Consider the following 13,385-nt stretch of genomic DNA (forward strand, 5'->3'; position numbering starts at 1 on the left):
AGCAGAGTGCCCGCTGCCCGCCCGCCAAGGGGGAGCTGGGGTCCCGGCCTCACCAGAGCTTTGCCGAGGCACCAGTCGTGGCGAGCTTTTAAGCAACAAGTTTTACTTTTTGTCTGCACAGACCTGTGAAGCAAAAACACCTAAGAAATTTTGAACAGCAGGTGGTTCCTAGATTTCTCTCTGTAGTTACCGCTTGAGAAGCGTATCGTGCTGTGGGTCCTTTTGCTTCAGTGGAATTTGAATGACAGTGTTATTTGGCAAGCAGCAGACTTTGGATTGGCCACCTAAAGGACTGCAGTGCCACTAGGGCAGTCGAGTCAGGATGAGCGTGGGGTCGCTGAGAGGGACCGCTGCCAGGTCGGCAGGATGTCGCATGTCCTCTCAAATTCCTGGGCGTGGCCTCGTTAGTGACTGTCCCATTAATAAAAACGGAATTGTGCAAGAAGCTTGTGAAATTGTGAAAGCTTGCTGTTTTCAGTACTTCATAAAACTCTCAGCACCTTCTCGATCCCTCCTCATCCCCAGCAAAGGATTCGTCATGAGACGGAAGACTCTTAACGTGAAATATCCGTAACTGAGAACTTTGGCCCAGCCTATTAGAACCATAAGTTGAGTTAGCAGAGTCCGAAATAATGAGGTTACGTTGTAGCATTGGATATAATTTGTGAGCGAAATAATGAGGTTATGTTGTAGCACTGGATATAATTTGTGACCCGCAGGTTAGAATTGATTCAAAATTAAAATTGTTAGCTTTGAATATTGTTTCGGGGTGTGAGATTCGGAGGACCACCTTGTTTTGCCGCTAGGTGGGCAGGGCAGGTGCACGCTTGTGTGTTATGTTTTTGAGAAGCCGCAACGGTTTTCTCGTGTTTGTTGTGCTGTGAAAATAGGAGCTTCATTGTGGTTATATACTACATTTTAAAGTATCTCAGAGAAATTAGTCTCCAGTGCATAGAACTAAGCATCTTCAGATGGGTAAGATGCGGTTACTTACCTGTGGCGAGCTTTGTAGTAGTGGAGCCTTCAGATTTACGTGCTTGTAGAGTCGGGCAGCACCCACGTTGTTTGTTTGGGGAGCGTATTTTGGGTTTTGCTTGAAAGAAAATCACTTCTGGCAGCTTAACGTTTTCCAAGGGTTGTATAGTCTGAAGGGAAAACGAAGTGGGGCTTTAGAACAGTTTTGTGGAAGCAAATGTTTCCTCTCCTCTGACACTGGAGTGCGGATTCGTGTGAGGGCTTGGCGTGTATCCAGAATGTTCTTGAGCTACCGGAAATGGTGTGTTTTGAAACCCTTTGGAGGCTAAGAGCTCAGAAGCCCTGTCCAGGGTCACAGTCGGCCTCGTGAGCCAGCCCTGCCGGGTCGGCGTTTGCACTGCTGGCACAGAGGTTCCTGGTAGTGCCCCTGAAGGGCCAGAGGCGCCCGCAGCCAGGGGCCGCAGAGCAGTGCCGATGGACTGCATTTTTCAGGTGGTGTGTGTCAGGCGTTTTCTCGAAGATGCACAGCGTGAGACTCGAGGAATTCAACTGACTATATTTGTTACTGATGACAAAATTCCGGTGTTAAAGGAAAATTAGCATTTGGAAAAGCTTTTATCTGCCACCCTGAGCTTGATGGCTTCCCAGTAATGAAAGACATTTCAGGAGATGGGCGCTCACATTAAGAGATGCGTCTCATGTCGTCTAATGAAATGTGCCAGCGTGTGGACTCTGCACGTGTCCAACTGGCCACCGTGCACATAGGCAAAAGCTGTTTTCAGAGTGCGTTACGACGCAGGAAGGTGTGGAGCATTCATGGCTGTGGTTGCAGATTCGTGTCCCAAGTAGTTTTCATGGAACTGCGGCCTGTCGAGGTTTGATGTGGTATCAGGGAACATCCACAATTCTGAAAGCCTTTCTCAGGTTTAATTTTGGAAATACATATCCCACATGAGCAGCCGCTCTTTGGGGTCCTCAGTTTGTAAGGGTATAAAGGGACCTTGACAGCAAAACGTTGGAGAGCTGCCTGGGAGGTGGTGGGCTGCTTCCTGCCCTTGGGTGGCCTGGGGGAACCTAAGGTTTCGTGTTGGTATTCCTAGGTCTGCTTAGGAAGTGGAGCCGTTTTCAGCTGAGAGGACATTTGCACTTAGAAATGTAAAGATCTAAAAGTATCTCAGTGCATCATGTTTGCCTCCAGGTTTTCTTTTTCCCAGTTTCAGGGATGACCGCCCACCGTTCTTTTCCTCTGGGGAAAAGTTGTTACTAGTACGGTGTGAGCACCGTTTGGTGACCTGCTGTTGTGTGTGGACCCACATTTTAAGTTGTGTTAGGAACAGAACACAATTTTTCTCTTTTAACTTTTGCCTTGATCATAGGAGTTTGTTTTTGTTTCGTGACCTGAAATTTTACCTTAGAATTTCTGGGAAGAAATTATGAAAGCGATCTTGCAAATGTAAAATCAAAAAAAAGAACCAAAATGAACCAGATGATCTAAAATGATATGATGTATTCTGAATAAAGTACTTCATTCCACTTAACAGAAATAGCTGGATTTTCCTTTTCTGATGATTCAGAAGTCAAATCCAGAGGCATGGGTTTTTTCTTGGGTGGGTGGTTGAGATTAACACAAACCTTAAAAACTTTTTAATTCCTGAGACCATCGTAATTTCTTTGCTTTTATACATGTTCACTGTTCTGAACAGTTTCTCCTGAGAAGTTTCTCATTTTGAGATGGGTTGACCATATGTGAGAGAGGTGGTGGCCATGGGGGGCCGGGGGTGACCAGAGTGAGATGGTCGCTATCTCTTTAAAAGGAGGTGGGACGGAATGTTTGCTCTGAGGTCACCCAAGGAGACCACAGTTAGAGGGGAGGCAGTTGGTGTGAGGTGAGGAAGAGGTGAGTTGCGGGCAGGGAGTCCTGGGTCTAGAAAGCAAAATGTGTTAAAATGTTAACACTGCGGACTTACCTAGAAACAGAGACACATTTGTGGAGCAAACTAGGTATCGTGATTGAATGAGGGCACAGGAGGAGAAACGTTCTTTCAATATGTAAATACACATAGATGAGCTGTACCCCGGTGATGTTCAATCATCATCACATTAGTCCTCTGAAATCTTCCTTAGATTTTTAACTAAAAGGATGACATAGGTATAGTGTTTTAGGGCTTCCCTGGTGGCACAGTGGTTAAGAATCCGCCTGCCGAGGCAGGGGACACGAGTTTGATCCCTGGTCAGGGAACTGAAGATCCCACATGCAGCAGAGCAACTAAGCCCGTGTGCGACAACTACTGAGCCTGTGCTCTAGAGCCCACGAGCCACAACCGCTGAGCCCGCGTGCCACAACTACTGAAGCCATGCGCCTAGAGCCCGTGCTCCACAACAAGAGCAGCCACCGCAATGAGAAGCCCACGCACCACAACGAAGAGTAGCCCCCGCTCACTGCAACTAGAGAAAACCCACGCACAGCAACAGAGACCAACACGGCCAAAACTTAAATAAATAAATTTAAAAAGAAAAGAATTTCTAAATAATGACTTTCATGTGTAATTTTTGTGTTCATCTTTTCATGTTTTGTTCCTTTCTCTCTGTCTCTGGGTTTTTACTGACCTGGGTCCATCTTAAAAGTACGATTGTAATTGGAAAGCAGCTGGTACCAATGATCAGTTTTGAAACCCTCCTTCCCACTGAGGCCTCTGCCCTCTGCCCACCAGCTTCCTCCCCACCAGTGCGCAAGCGGAGGCCTTTCCAGCCCCCTGCTTTGAGGTGTAGTCAAAGTATCTTCCCTTCTTTAAAAGTCCTTAAGGAAGCAGGGGACTTTGTTTTGTGGATATTGTTTGTCGACTCGCCCAGTGTCTTTGTGGGTCATGTAATGTACATTCAAATAAGAGATTGTTTGGAAAGCTTCATGCCTTTTTTTTCTTAAACATGATTTTAGTTATAGTTGCTTTAAATCTTTAAACTGTTTTGTTGTCTTCTTTTAGGAGCTTACTCCGTGGTGACAGTCTCGAGATAATCTGCATTGTAATCTGTGAATAGTGACCGGCAGCAGCAGGGTTTCGGGGCTTGGCGCTTCCCTTGGACCCCGCAGTTGCATCGGCCAGGTTTTCATTGTTCCTAGGAAGTCGGAAGAAGCGCCCAAGCTTCCGTGTGGGGCAGGTAACGTGGCAATAGTGTTAAACGCCAGCAACACAATTTTCAGTTTAGATGTCATGTTTTCTATTTCAAAAGCAGCATTATATGTAAAGAAACTGATGTGACATTAGTATTTGTTTGCAGTGGTTTAAGCTTTAGCCCAAGATTTCTTGAAGAGTGTCTAACTGTGTGTTAAGAATCTGATTCAGAGCACTACTTTATTTTTACATGGGTGATTTCTTTAGTGCATTTACGATGACGTTGTATGTTGTCTCTGGTGAGAACTGTGTTTTGTAGAGGAGAGTCCTTCCTGCAGAAAGACTTGGGTGACCAGGACAGTGGCGTGGTCCTTGGTGGCACAGGTGCTGATGCCACAGCTACTCCTGCAAGCTTCCAAGTGTCCTGGGAGAGTGTGGGCCCAGGCCCAGGGTGGGGGAGTTGCAGAGCTGGACATGGAAATGGGAGGTGACCATACTTAGTGGGAACGAAAAAGAGAGTTCAGTTACGTGTGATTTTTAATTTTGTGTGTTTTCTGTTTGAAGGTTTCCATTCTGTACTAGTCCTTCCCCTGGGATGGATCATGGCGTAAAACCTGAGTCATCGTTAGCATTTAAATGTAATTGAAGGCCGCGCAGCTTGGGAAAAAATTCTCAAGGTATATACTATCTTTTTCAGGCTTTTTCATTTTAAACAGGAGTGAAGTTTTCACAAACACGACCGTTTAAACAGTCTGTTAGAAAGAGGAGAGAAGAAATAAATACCACAGGTGCTGCGTGGGTCAGTATTTTCTCAGTGTCCTGATGGTCTGCTGCTGCAGACCCTGCGTGCAGAGCTGGATGGGCCCATCTTGTGTCAACACAGTCGTGGCTCGGGAATCTGGGCAGGGCTCAGCGGGGGCTGGGTGTGGGTGTTCAGGGTCCGAATCCCCCATCTCCACGTGATCCCTCCAGCAGCGTGGTCAGACGTCTCACACGCAGCTCGGGGCTTCCAAGCACTAGGCCCGGAGCCAGCACGGCATTCTGTCCACCGAGCTCTGCGGGCAGAGCCAGGTGGGCCCCGCGTCTCTGTGCGGGAGAGCCCGAGGCACCCGCCACCCTGTCCTGTCCTGGCAGCACTGCTGCTCGCTTCCTCTTTCCCCGCTACATCTTGTACAAATCCTGGTCCTCAGCAGTCGACAGATGCACAGATTTGGTTTGCTAGCTGTGTTTTTCTACTGAACATTAGCTCCGTAAGTGTTACACTTTTCTTCAGAGATCACCTTGAATCCTCTCAGCGCACTTTAGGAAAAGCCTTCGGTTTTTGTAGGTGGAGAATTGTTGCGATTCACTGTGTCTGGGTTTCCTCCGTGCGGGTGGTGCCCCTTCTGGTGCGCTGTCGTGGCTGGTGGGTGCCGGTCCTGGGCCTGGACCGCGGCCCTGGCTGACGCCTGGCGTGGTTTGGTTGCATTTCCCTGTTAGGTATGGACGAGGAGGATGACCCGAGTGGTGAGGACGCGCCCAAGGCCATCAAGCCCACCAGCAAAGTGTTCAGGAAGACGTGGAGGTTCCGGAGGACCACCATCGGCAAGCGCGAGGGGGCCAGGGATGCGGAGGTGGATTCCCTGGAGCCTCTGCCCGGGCAGCAGCAGAGCCCGTCGCTGCGTCGCAGCGGAAGGCAGCCGAAGCGTACGGAGCGGGTGGAGGAGTTCCTGACCACGGTTCGGCGCCGGGGCCGGAGGGGCACCTCCGTGTCCCTAGAGGCCTCAGTGGAGCCGGCATCCTGTCCAGTGACAGAAGCGGAGAGCGCCTCCGAGGGGAGCATGGAGAGCACCTCGGACGGGAATAGCGGTCCCAGGTCTGGCTGCACGGGTGCTAAGGAACGAACGGCCTCCTCGGCAAAGGCCAGAGGGCGTGGCGACGAGATTGACACCTCCAATAGCCACAGTGACGGTTTGACTTTGAAAGAACTCCAGAATGGCCTGCGGAGAAAGCGCGAGCAGGAGCCCACCGACAGGCCCCCAAAGGGCATCCAGAACCGCCTGAGGAAGAAGCATCGGGAGGAGGACCCGGTGGAGACCGTGGATGCTGAGGCAGGCGATGCGATGGAGGGTTCGCGGCCCGTCCCGCAGGAGCCGGAGGCCGACCTGGGGGCTGCGTCCCAGGCGGCGAAAATGGACAGAGAGAGCCAGCTGGAAGGGAGGGCGGCCCCAGGGGGGAATGCAGAGGAACCCGGAGACGCAGTCCGACACAAGCCCGCATGTGAAGTGTACGACCCCAATGCCCTGTACTGCCTGTGCCGCCAGCCTCACAACAACAGGTGGGTCGTGGGGGGATGAAGTGGCTGCCCAGGCCTCCGGGGGGGAATCCGAGGTGTGGAAATTGCCAGAGAGGGTTTTCCATTCGTCTTAGTTTAGAGAGTCCCAGGGTGGCCTGAATGAGGGACTTGTTCTCTTGGGAAAGACGAGCAAGTCATTGTCAAAAAACAAAAACAAATACGGCATGGGTGGGCACTGCCAAGAGCCACACCCTCCACCAAGGTGGGGGCTGGCGTGGGACATTGGCTGCCTCGGTCCCAACAGCCACAGACAGGGCGGCCTGGACCAGAGAGGATCTGCTGTCCCAGAGAGCTCGCTGGGTGACGCTGCTCCAGAGCGGCTGCGACTGGGCTGTGGTGTGGACGTTGGGGCAGCTCAGGGAGGGGGCGGGTAAAGGCATGGCTGCCCTCCTGTGGACAAGAACTGTGGTGTCCAGGGCAGAGTGCTCCCCTGAAAGAAAAGATGAAGCAAATTTGATTGAATGTTAGTAAAATTGAGAGGGGCACGTGGATGCTCTTTATTCTGTTCTGTCCACGTGTCTGTAATATTTTTGTTTTTTTCATAATAGAATGTTGAAATTTGACTTGTGTTTAAAATTGAGTTGGTCTCTCACTTTCCATTCGTAATACTAATAATAATCTCCATTCCTTATTTTATCATTCCAGGTTTATGATTCGCTGTGACCGATGTGAAGAATGGTTTCATGGCGACTGTGTGGGCATTTCTGAGGCTCGAGGGAGGCTCTTGGAAAGGAACGGGCAGGATTACATCTGCCCAAACTGCACCATCCTGCAAGTGCAGGACGAGCCCAGCTCCGAGACCACAGGCACGCAGGACTCGAGGTCGAGACCTGCAGATGCCGACGGCATGGACTGTACAAGTCTAGGAATCGTGGAGCAGAAATCGAATGAAGACCAAGGAATTAAGGTTAGAATTGAGAAAGCTGCAAACCCAAGTTGCAAGAAAAAACTCAAGATATTCCAGCCCGTAAGTACCTGTCTCCCAAGGTCAGCGGTAGAGGTGACTGTGGAGCCCTCAGCTGCCGTTGGCAGAAACATCAAGACAGAAGCGTTTGTTTCCTGAGATAAGTTAGCTTTTCCCAGGAGTGGCATTGGGCGCGGGGCTGGGCTCTGCGAGCTCCCAGGTCCATGCACCTGCTTAAGGCTGGCACGCCTGTCTATTCTTTCTCTATGTTTGTTCATCATATCTATCTCCTATGCTGTTATTACTGACTTAACATTTTCCATAAGTGGACTCACTTTTGTAAGTCTTCCCTTAAGTTTTCTCATGAATGGATCCAGAGTTTGACGTACATATGTGAACAAACAAAATTATCTTTGAGTCACGGGGGCACGTGTGCACCTATATTACCCGTCAGCGCCTTGAGAGAACCAGTGGTCTAGTCCCTGCCTCGCAGCAAGATGCCAAGGCCAGCGGTGGTGACCGCACAGGTCCCCAGGCTGACAAGACAGCTGCGGCTGGCACGCCCTCTGTTATGGTGTTCTCCCACTCACCAGTGCTTGTGCAGCTGTGTTTTCTCCTTTCCCAAGTCTGTTCACTCGTGTCTCCTGCCCAAGGGCCGTGATGCTTTGTCATGGATTCCGTGCATCTTGAGAGCTGTCTGAGGCTCTCATGATCGTCCTACTCAGAGCATGTTTTCACCCCAGGCCTTCCTTGAATTGGGGGCCCATGCCGCCCCCACAGCCCGTGCTCTAGCCAGTGTTGGGCATGCAGACGACCTTGCGGTGGCCGTGTCCTAGCTTCCCGCCGTCTCCCCCTTGCACTGAGGTAGCCTCGAGGGCTGGACCGTTTAAATTTTACCTGTCACGGGCGTATGAGGAGGCATCGAGTGGAAGTATGATGATAACTGGTAAGGAAGAGAATGAATGGAAATGGAAGTCAGTAGGAAACGTCCTGTGATTGCTGATGTGTTTGAGACTACCCAGAAACTTAAGTATTTCTCTGAGCAAAACTTGGATTCTGTGGAGGAAAAACAATTAAGTGCATAATTTGAGATTTAAGATTTTGCTCCAGTACATTGGAGGGGTATGTTCATGTATGTTATTAGTCTCGACCATCAGAACATGCTCTAGTGATGATGGACAGCTGTGTTCAGCCCTTGTAGTGAACCAGGTTCCTACTGCACGGCAGGCAACCACAGACTTGTTCAGCAGCTTAAACAACACACATTTATTAGCTCCGAAATCCAGGCCTGGCTTAGCTGGGCCCCCTCTGCTCTGGGTCTTACAAGACTGCCCTCCAGGTGTCTGTGGGGCCTGAGGTATCAGAGGCTCGGCTGGGGAAAGATCCACTTCCAAAAGCTCTGACTTGGTTTAGCATGAAAAATATATCCCGGGCAATTTTTGTGGCCTGATAATAGCAAAAAGTGATCTGTTGTTTCTGAGAGCCACGTTTAACTGGGTGTCCTGGGTGTCGTCTCCCAAGCTTGCCCGCCGAGCCTAGGCATGGGCGCCCTCTCAGCAGAGGCAGCAGTGGAATCCTCTATCTTCTGGAGGCTCAGTTCCTCTTTGAAGGGTTTTCAGTTGATGAAGTTGGACCCTTTGGACTAACTCAGAATCCTCTCACTTGGGATCTTAATGTGTTGGTAAAATCCCTGCCCATTTGCCCGATAAGGGAACCTACTTGTGGTGTGAAACCCCATTGTGTTCAGAAGTGCGCAGCGTGAGCGCCGGGTCCGCTTAGGGTTCCGCCCTTCTTGCGTTGCTGAAGGGCAGGTAAGAAGCCGAGGGCCTTCCTCAGGGGAGGTAGATGTGTGTGTTTTGAATAAACAAAGGTACATGTTTATTCACAGTTTTTCATACATGATTAAAAGCAGTCATCTCGGTACCATAAATAGTTCTGTTACAAAGTGCCGTACCCACCCGGTGGGTGAGTACACTGAAGCCACGTCTGATCCTGCAGGTCCTAGAGGCGCCTGGTGCCGCCAGATGCATTGGCCCCAGGTGCTCGAGCGTGGCGCAGCCCGACTCTGTCTACTGCAGCAGCGAGTGTATCCGGAAACACGCCGCGGCCACCATGCGCTTCCTGAGCGCAGGGAAAGAGCAGAAACCAAAACCTAAAAAGAAACCCAAGACAAGGCCGGAAAAAATCATTCTTCAGAAATGGAGCGTTCAGGTAAGTTGACTGAAACCAACCATTTGTGTAGTGCAAACCATGGGCGTCTGGAGGTTACAGGCTCGGTGGGTTGATTTGGAGAGTGTAGGGCACACAGGCCCGGACGGGATGCAGGCACCTTCACACTGCCCTCCGTCTTGCCCACCAGTGTTCTTGTCGAAATGACAAATAGGCACGTGTTCTCATGTTTTCCTTCTCCGCCTCCTGCCGAGGGATTAACTGATAGAAACGTGGGAACCGGCTGCTGCGTGGAATAGCTGTCCACCCACACGCCAGCCCCGCTGGGAGGAGAGTGGTCCCTGCTGGAGTCTGTGCGGGGAGTTGACACACAGCGGGGTGGCCAGTGGGTTCTGGGGGCACCGCACTGAGTGCCCGGTAGGGTACAGGGATGTCGTTTGTACGCCTGTCCTTTCTCCACGTGCTGTTGTGTCTGCAGCTCCTGCCTGTCAGTGCTGCTTGGGCGCGTTCTCACACGGGGCCCCGGTCTGTCGTGCTCTCCGCCTTGCTTCACTGCCTCACTCCACGGCCCCTCGGTTATCCTGGCGGCCTAGCGCGTCATCAGGATGCTAGGTTGACGGGTTGTTGTGTCAGGGACCTTGTCATCGTTCGGATGTTGATGCGGGCCTGCTGGATGTGGGGGAGTAGCCAAGCCCTCTGCTGAGCAGATGCAGTGTATTGGGCTTAGGATGGTCCAGGAGCTGATTGAGTCGTGACCCTCACTGCAGAGTGAAATGCGCAAAGGTTAATTTCTGACCTCGTTCATGATTGGGGCTTTACTGATTATCCAGGCAGGCATTAAAATCTCTTCTGTGCACAAGAGACCGGCTCCAGACAAGAAGGAGAACACAGCGAGGAAGGTGGCGGTGGTGCCTCCAAGGAGTGAGGTCCTCGCTAAGGAGCCGCCCTGTGAGAGCAGCACGCCGTCGTGGGCCAGCGACCACAAGTACAATGCAGTAAAGCCAGAAAAGACTGCCGCCCCCTGGCCGCCACTGTTGTATAAATGTATGTATCAGCCGGCGGGGAGCTCTGGACCCTTCCCGGTCTTTCTGGACGGCCGTGCACTCGGGCCTGTCCAGAGCTAGGAGTTCTAGCCGTGTTTTCTGCTGCACCTGCAGAGATCAAAGCCCTTGCCCAAGTCCAGGAGGCCACCTGAGCCCCGCGTGCCCATCCTTAGTCTGTCGGGACTTCCTGTCCGTGTTTCCAAAAAGCTGTACCAGCCCCGTTGCTGAATGTCTCACCTCCGACGACTGATGTCTTTAATTGCTTTTCTTTATTATCAGGCTCTGGTAAGTATGTGTAGTATCTTCAGCAGAATCTGACAAGGGGGCGCGCTGCCCGGCACTCAGGGTCCGCTGTCATCCAGGTGTTCACCACTGCGCCGTCACCGCCGTGGGCTCTCCACGCGGGGGCCTTTCCACACAGTCTGCTCCCAGCACACGTGACCCTCACTTCTTTGTATATTGTGGGAACCTATTACTATTAGCACAGTAGTGTTGTAGCTGATTTTCAACTGAAGCATGATTTGCAGGAGTTATATTATTCTTGACCGAACCGGAATTTTTTTAATGTCCAATTCACATACTACACACAACATAAACACACATGCCAGTCTTGAAGGCTGTTTACCCTGCTTCCCGTGCTTGAAAGTAAGTGAGCACAATGTCTGTCCACTCTGAGCAGCACCCAGGCCAGGAGTCTTGGCGTGCACTGCTGGGTCATGCCACCCAGGCTTCAAGTTCAGACAGACCTTTGCAATCCCAGATGAGATCATGCAACTTGAATCTTTTCTCCTTCTTCTTTTTCTCAGCTCATTCTCCAAAATTAAATTTTAGAAATTTAAATTGCTCTGGGGCACATCTTATTCTTATTTTTCTATGATTAAGGTCATTTTGTGTTTTTATTTATGCTATCTTTTATACTCTTGCAACTTTTTTTAAAAGCACAAGAGGTTAAATGGCCCTAAATTCCAGGATTATAGCCACGTGCTGCTTCCTCCTCTCAGCGGGCTGTTTAGGCCAGTGGCCTGAGGGAAGGCCTCGTGGATGTAGTGTGGTTAGAAGACTGCATAACTAGATGCATTTTGAGAATGTAAATGACCCAAGACCTAAGAAATGGAGTTGCAAGTAAACCGCCAAGCAATACTGTGTGTGTATATGTTTCTATACATATTTATTTGTGTATTTATTTTTGGATTTTTGGAGTGAGTGGTTAAATATAGAATTAACCAGTTGCTGTGTTAAAATGAGTCTCAATACACCTCAGGTTGTTTGAAGCAAGAACTTCATGCTAACAACGTGTCGCAAACATCCATCAAGTTGTAGCACCTCTACACCGTAGCGCCTCTACAGGGGTTACGAGTGGACCTAAATATAAGCATCGCCCAGCTGTGAATGGGTGGGGAGCCGTCATGTTGGAATCCTGGGCTGAATGTTCTCAATTGGTTATAGGCATGTGACAGAATGAAAGGGAAACCGAGGTGTAGCCACAAAACCCTGGGTGATTGATTTCAATTCAGTTGATTTCCATGTCTGTGGACGAGAATCGGGAGACTGCCCCCAGGCTCGGAGTGTGGAGTCAGATGTAGGGCGCACAGTGAGAAAGGAAAGCTGGCGGGGTTTGGGGGAGGGGTGGGTGCTTACTTATCCCCAGTTCTGACTTCCCGGTTTTTGAGGGAAGATTGGGGTGGAGGGGCGGGGAGCCCGGCCTCAAGGAGGTGGTGGCTCTGCTCACAGGCCGGGTTTCTCTTCCCTCTGCCCCACCCCCCTCCTCTGCACATCACCTCCTCACTGACCACCTTCCCAGCGCATTTTTTTAAATTAGTTTCTGCTTTATAACAAAGCGAATCAGTTATACATATACGTCTGTTCCCATATCCCTTCCCTCTTGCGTCTCCCTCCCTCCCACCCTCCCTATCCCTCCCCTCTAGATGGTCACAGAGCACCGAGCTGATCTCCCTTTGCTATGTGGCTGCTTCCCAGTAGCTATCTACCTTACGTTTGGTAGTGTATATGTGTCCATGCCTCTCTCTCGCCTTGTCACAGCTTACCCTTCCCCCTCCCCATATCCTCAAGTCCATTCTCAAGTAGATCTGTGTCTTTATTCCTGTTTTACCCCTAGGTTCTTCATGACGTTTTGTTTTCTTAAATTCCATATATATGTGTTAGCAGACGGTATTTGTCTTTCTCTTTCTGACTGACTTCAGTCTGTATGACAGACTCTAGGTCCATCCACCTCCTGACAAATAGCTCAATTTCGTTTCTTTTTATGGCCGAGTAGTATTCCATTGTATATATGTGCCGCATCTTCTTTATCCATTCATTGGATGATGGACACTTAGGTTGTTTCCATCTCCGGGCTATTGTAAATAGAGCTGCAATGAACATTTTGGTACGTGACTCCTTTTGAATTATGGTTTTCTCAGGGTATATGCCCAGTAGTGGGATTGCTGGGTCATCTGGTAGTTCTATTTGTAGTTTTTTAAGGAACCTCCATACTGTTCTCCATAGTGGCTCTACCAGTTCACATTCCCACCAGCAGTGCAAGAGTGTTCCCTTTTCTCCACACCCTCTCCAGCATTTATTGTTTCTAGGTTTTTTGATGATGGCCATTCTGACTGGTGGGAGATGATATCTCATTGTAGTTTTGATGTGCATGTCTCTAATGATTAATGATGTTGAGCGTTCTTTCATGTGTTTGTTGGCAGTCTGTATATCTGCTTTGGAGAAATGTCTATTTAGGTCTTCTGCCCATTTTTGGATTGGGTTGTTTGTTTTTTGCTCTTGAGCTGCATAAGCTGCTTATAAATTTCAGAGATGAATCTTTTGTCAGTTGCTTCATTTGCAAATATTTT

General features: G+C 50.0%; 1 protein-coding gene across 1 annotated transcript in view; it reads left to right on the forward strand.

Moving 5' to 3' along the window:
• Nucleotides 1-5,566: 5,566 nt before the first annotated feature.
• The window catches only part of LOC307052997 (death-inducer obliterator 1-like), a gene marked incomplete at both ends in the record, with an annotated part of 29,734 nt that continues 21,915 nt past the window's right edge, over nt 5,567-13,385 (forward strand). Inside the window, 4 exon segments of the mRNA XM_079704212.1 lie at nt 5,567-6,402; nt 7,066-7,387; nt 9,323-9,535; nt 10,324-10,537. Coding sequence (XP_079560338.1) covers nt 5,567-6,402; nt 7,066-7,387; nt 9,323-9,535; nt 10,324-10,537 — 1,585 coding nt within the window.

The sequence above is a fragment of the Hyperoodon ampullatus genome (genome assembly GCF_949752795.1).
Source record: "Hyperoodon ampullatus genome assembly, chromosome: 5".
NCBI classification, from domain to species: domain Eukaryota; kingdom Metazoa; phylum Chordata; class Mammalia; order Artiodactyla; family Ziphiidae; genus Hyperoodon; species Hyperoodon ampullatus.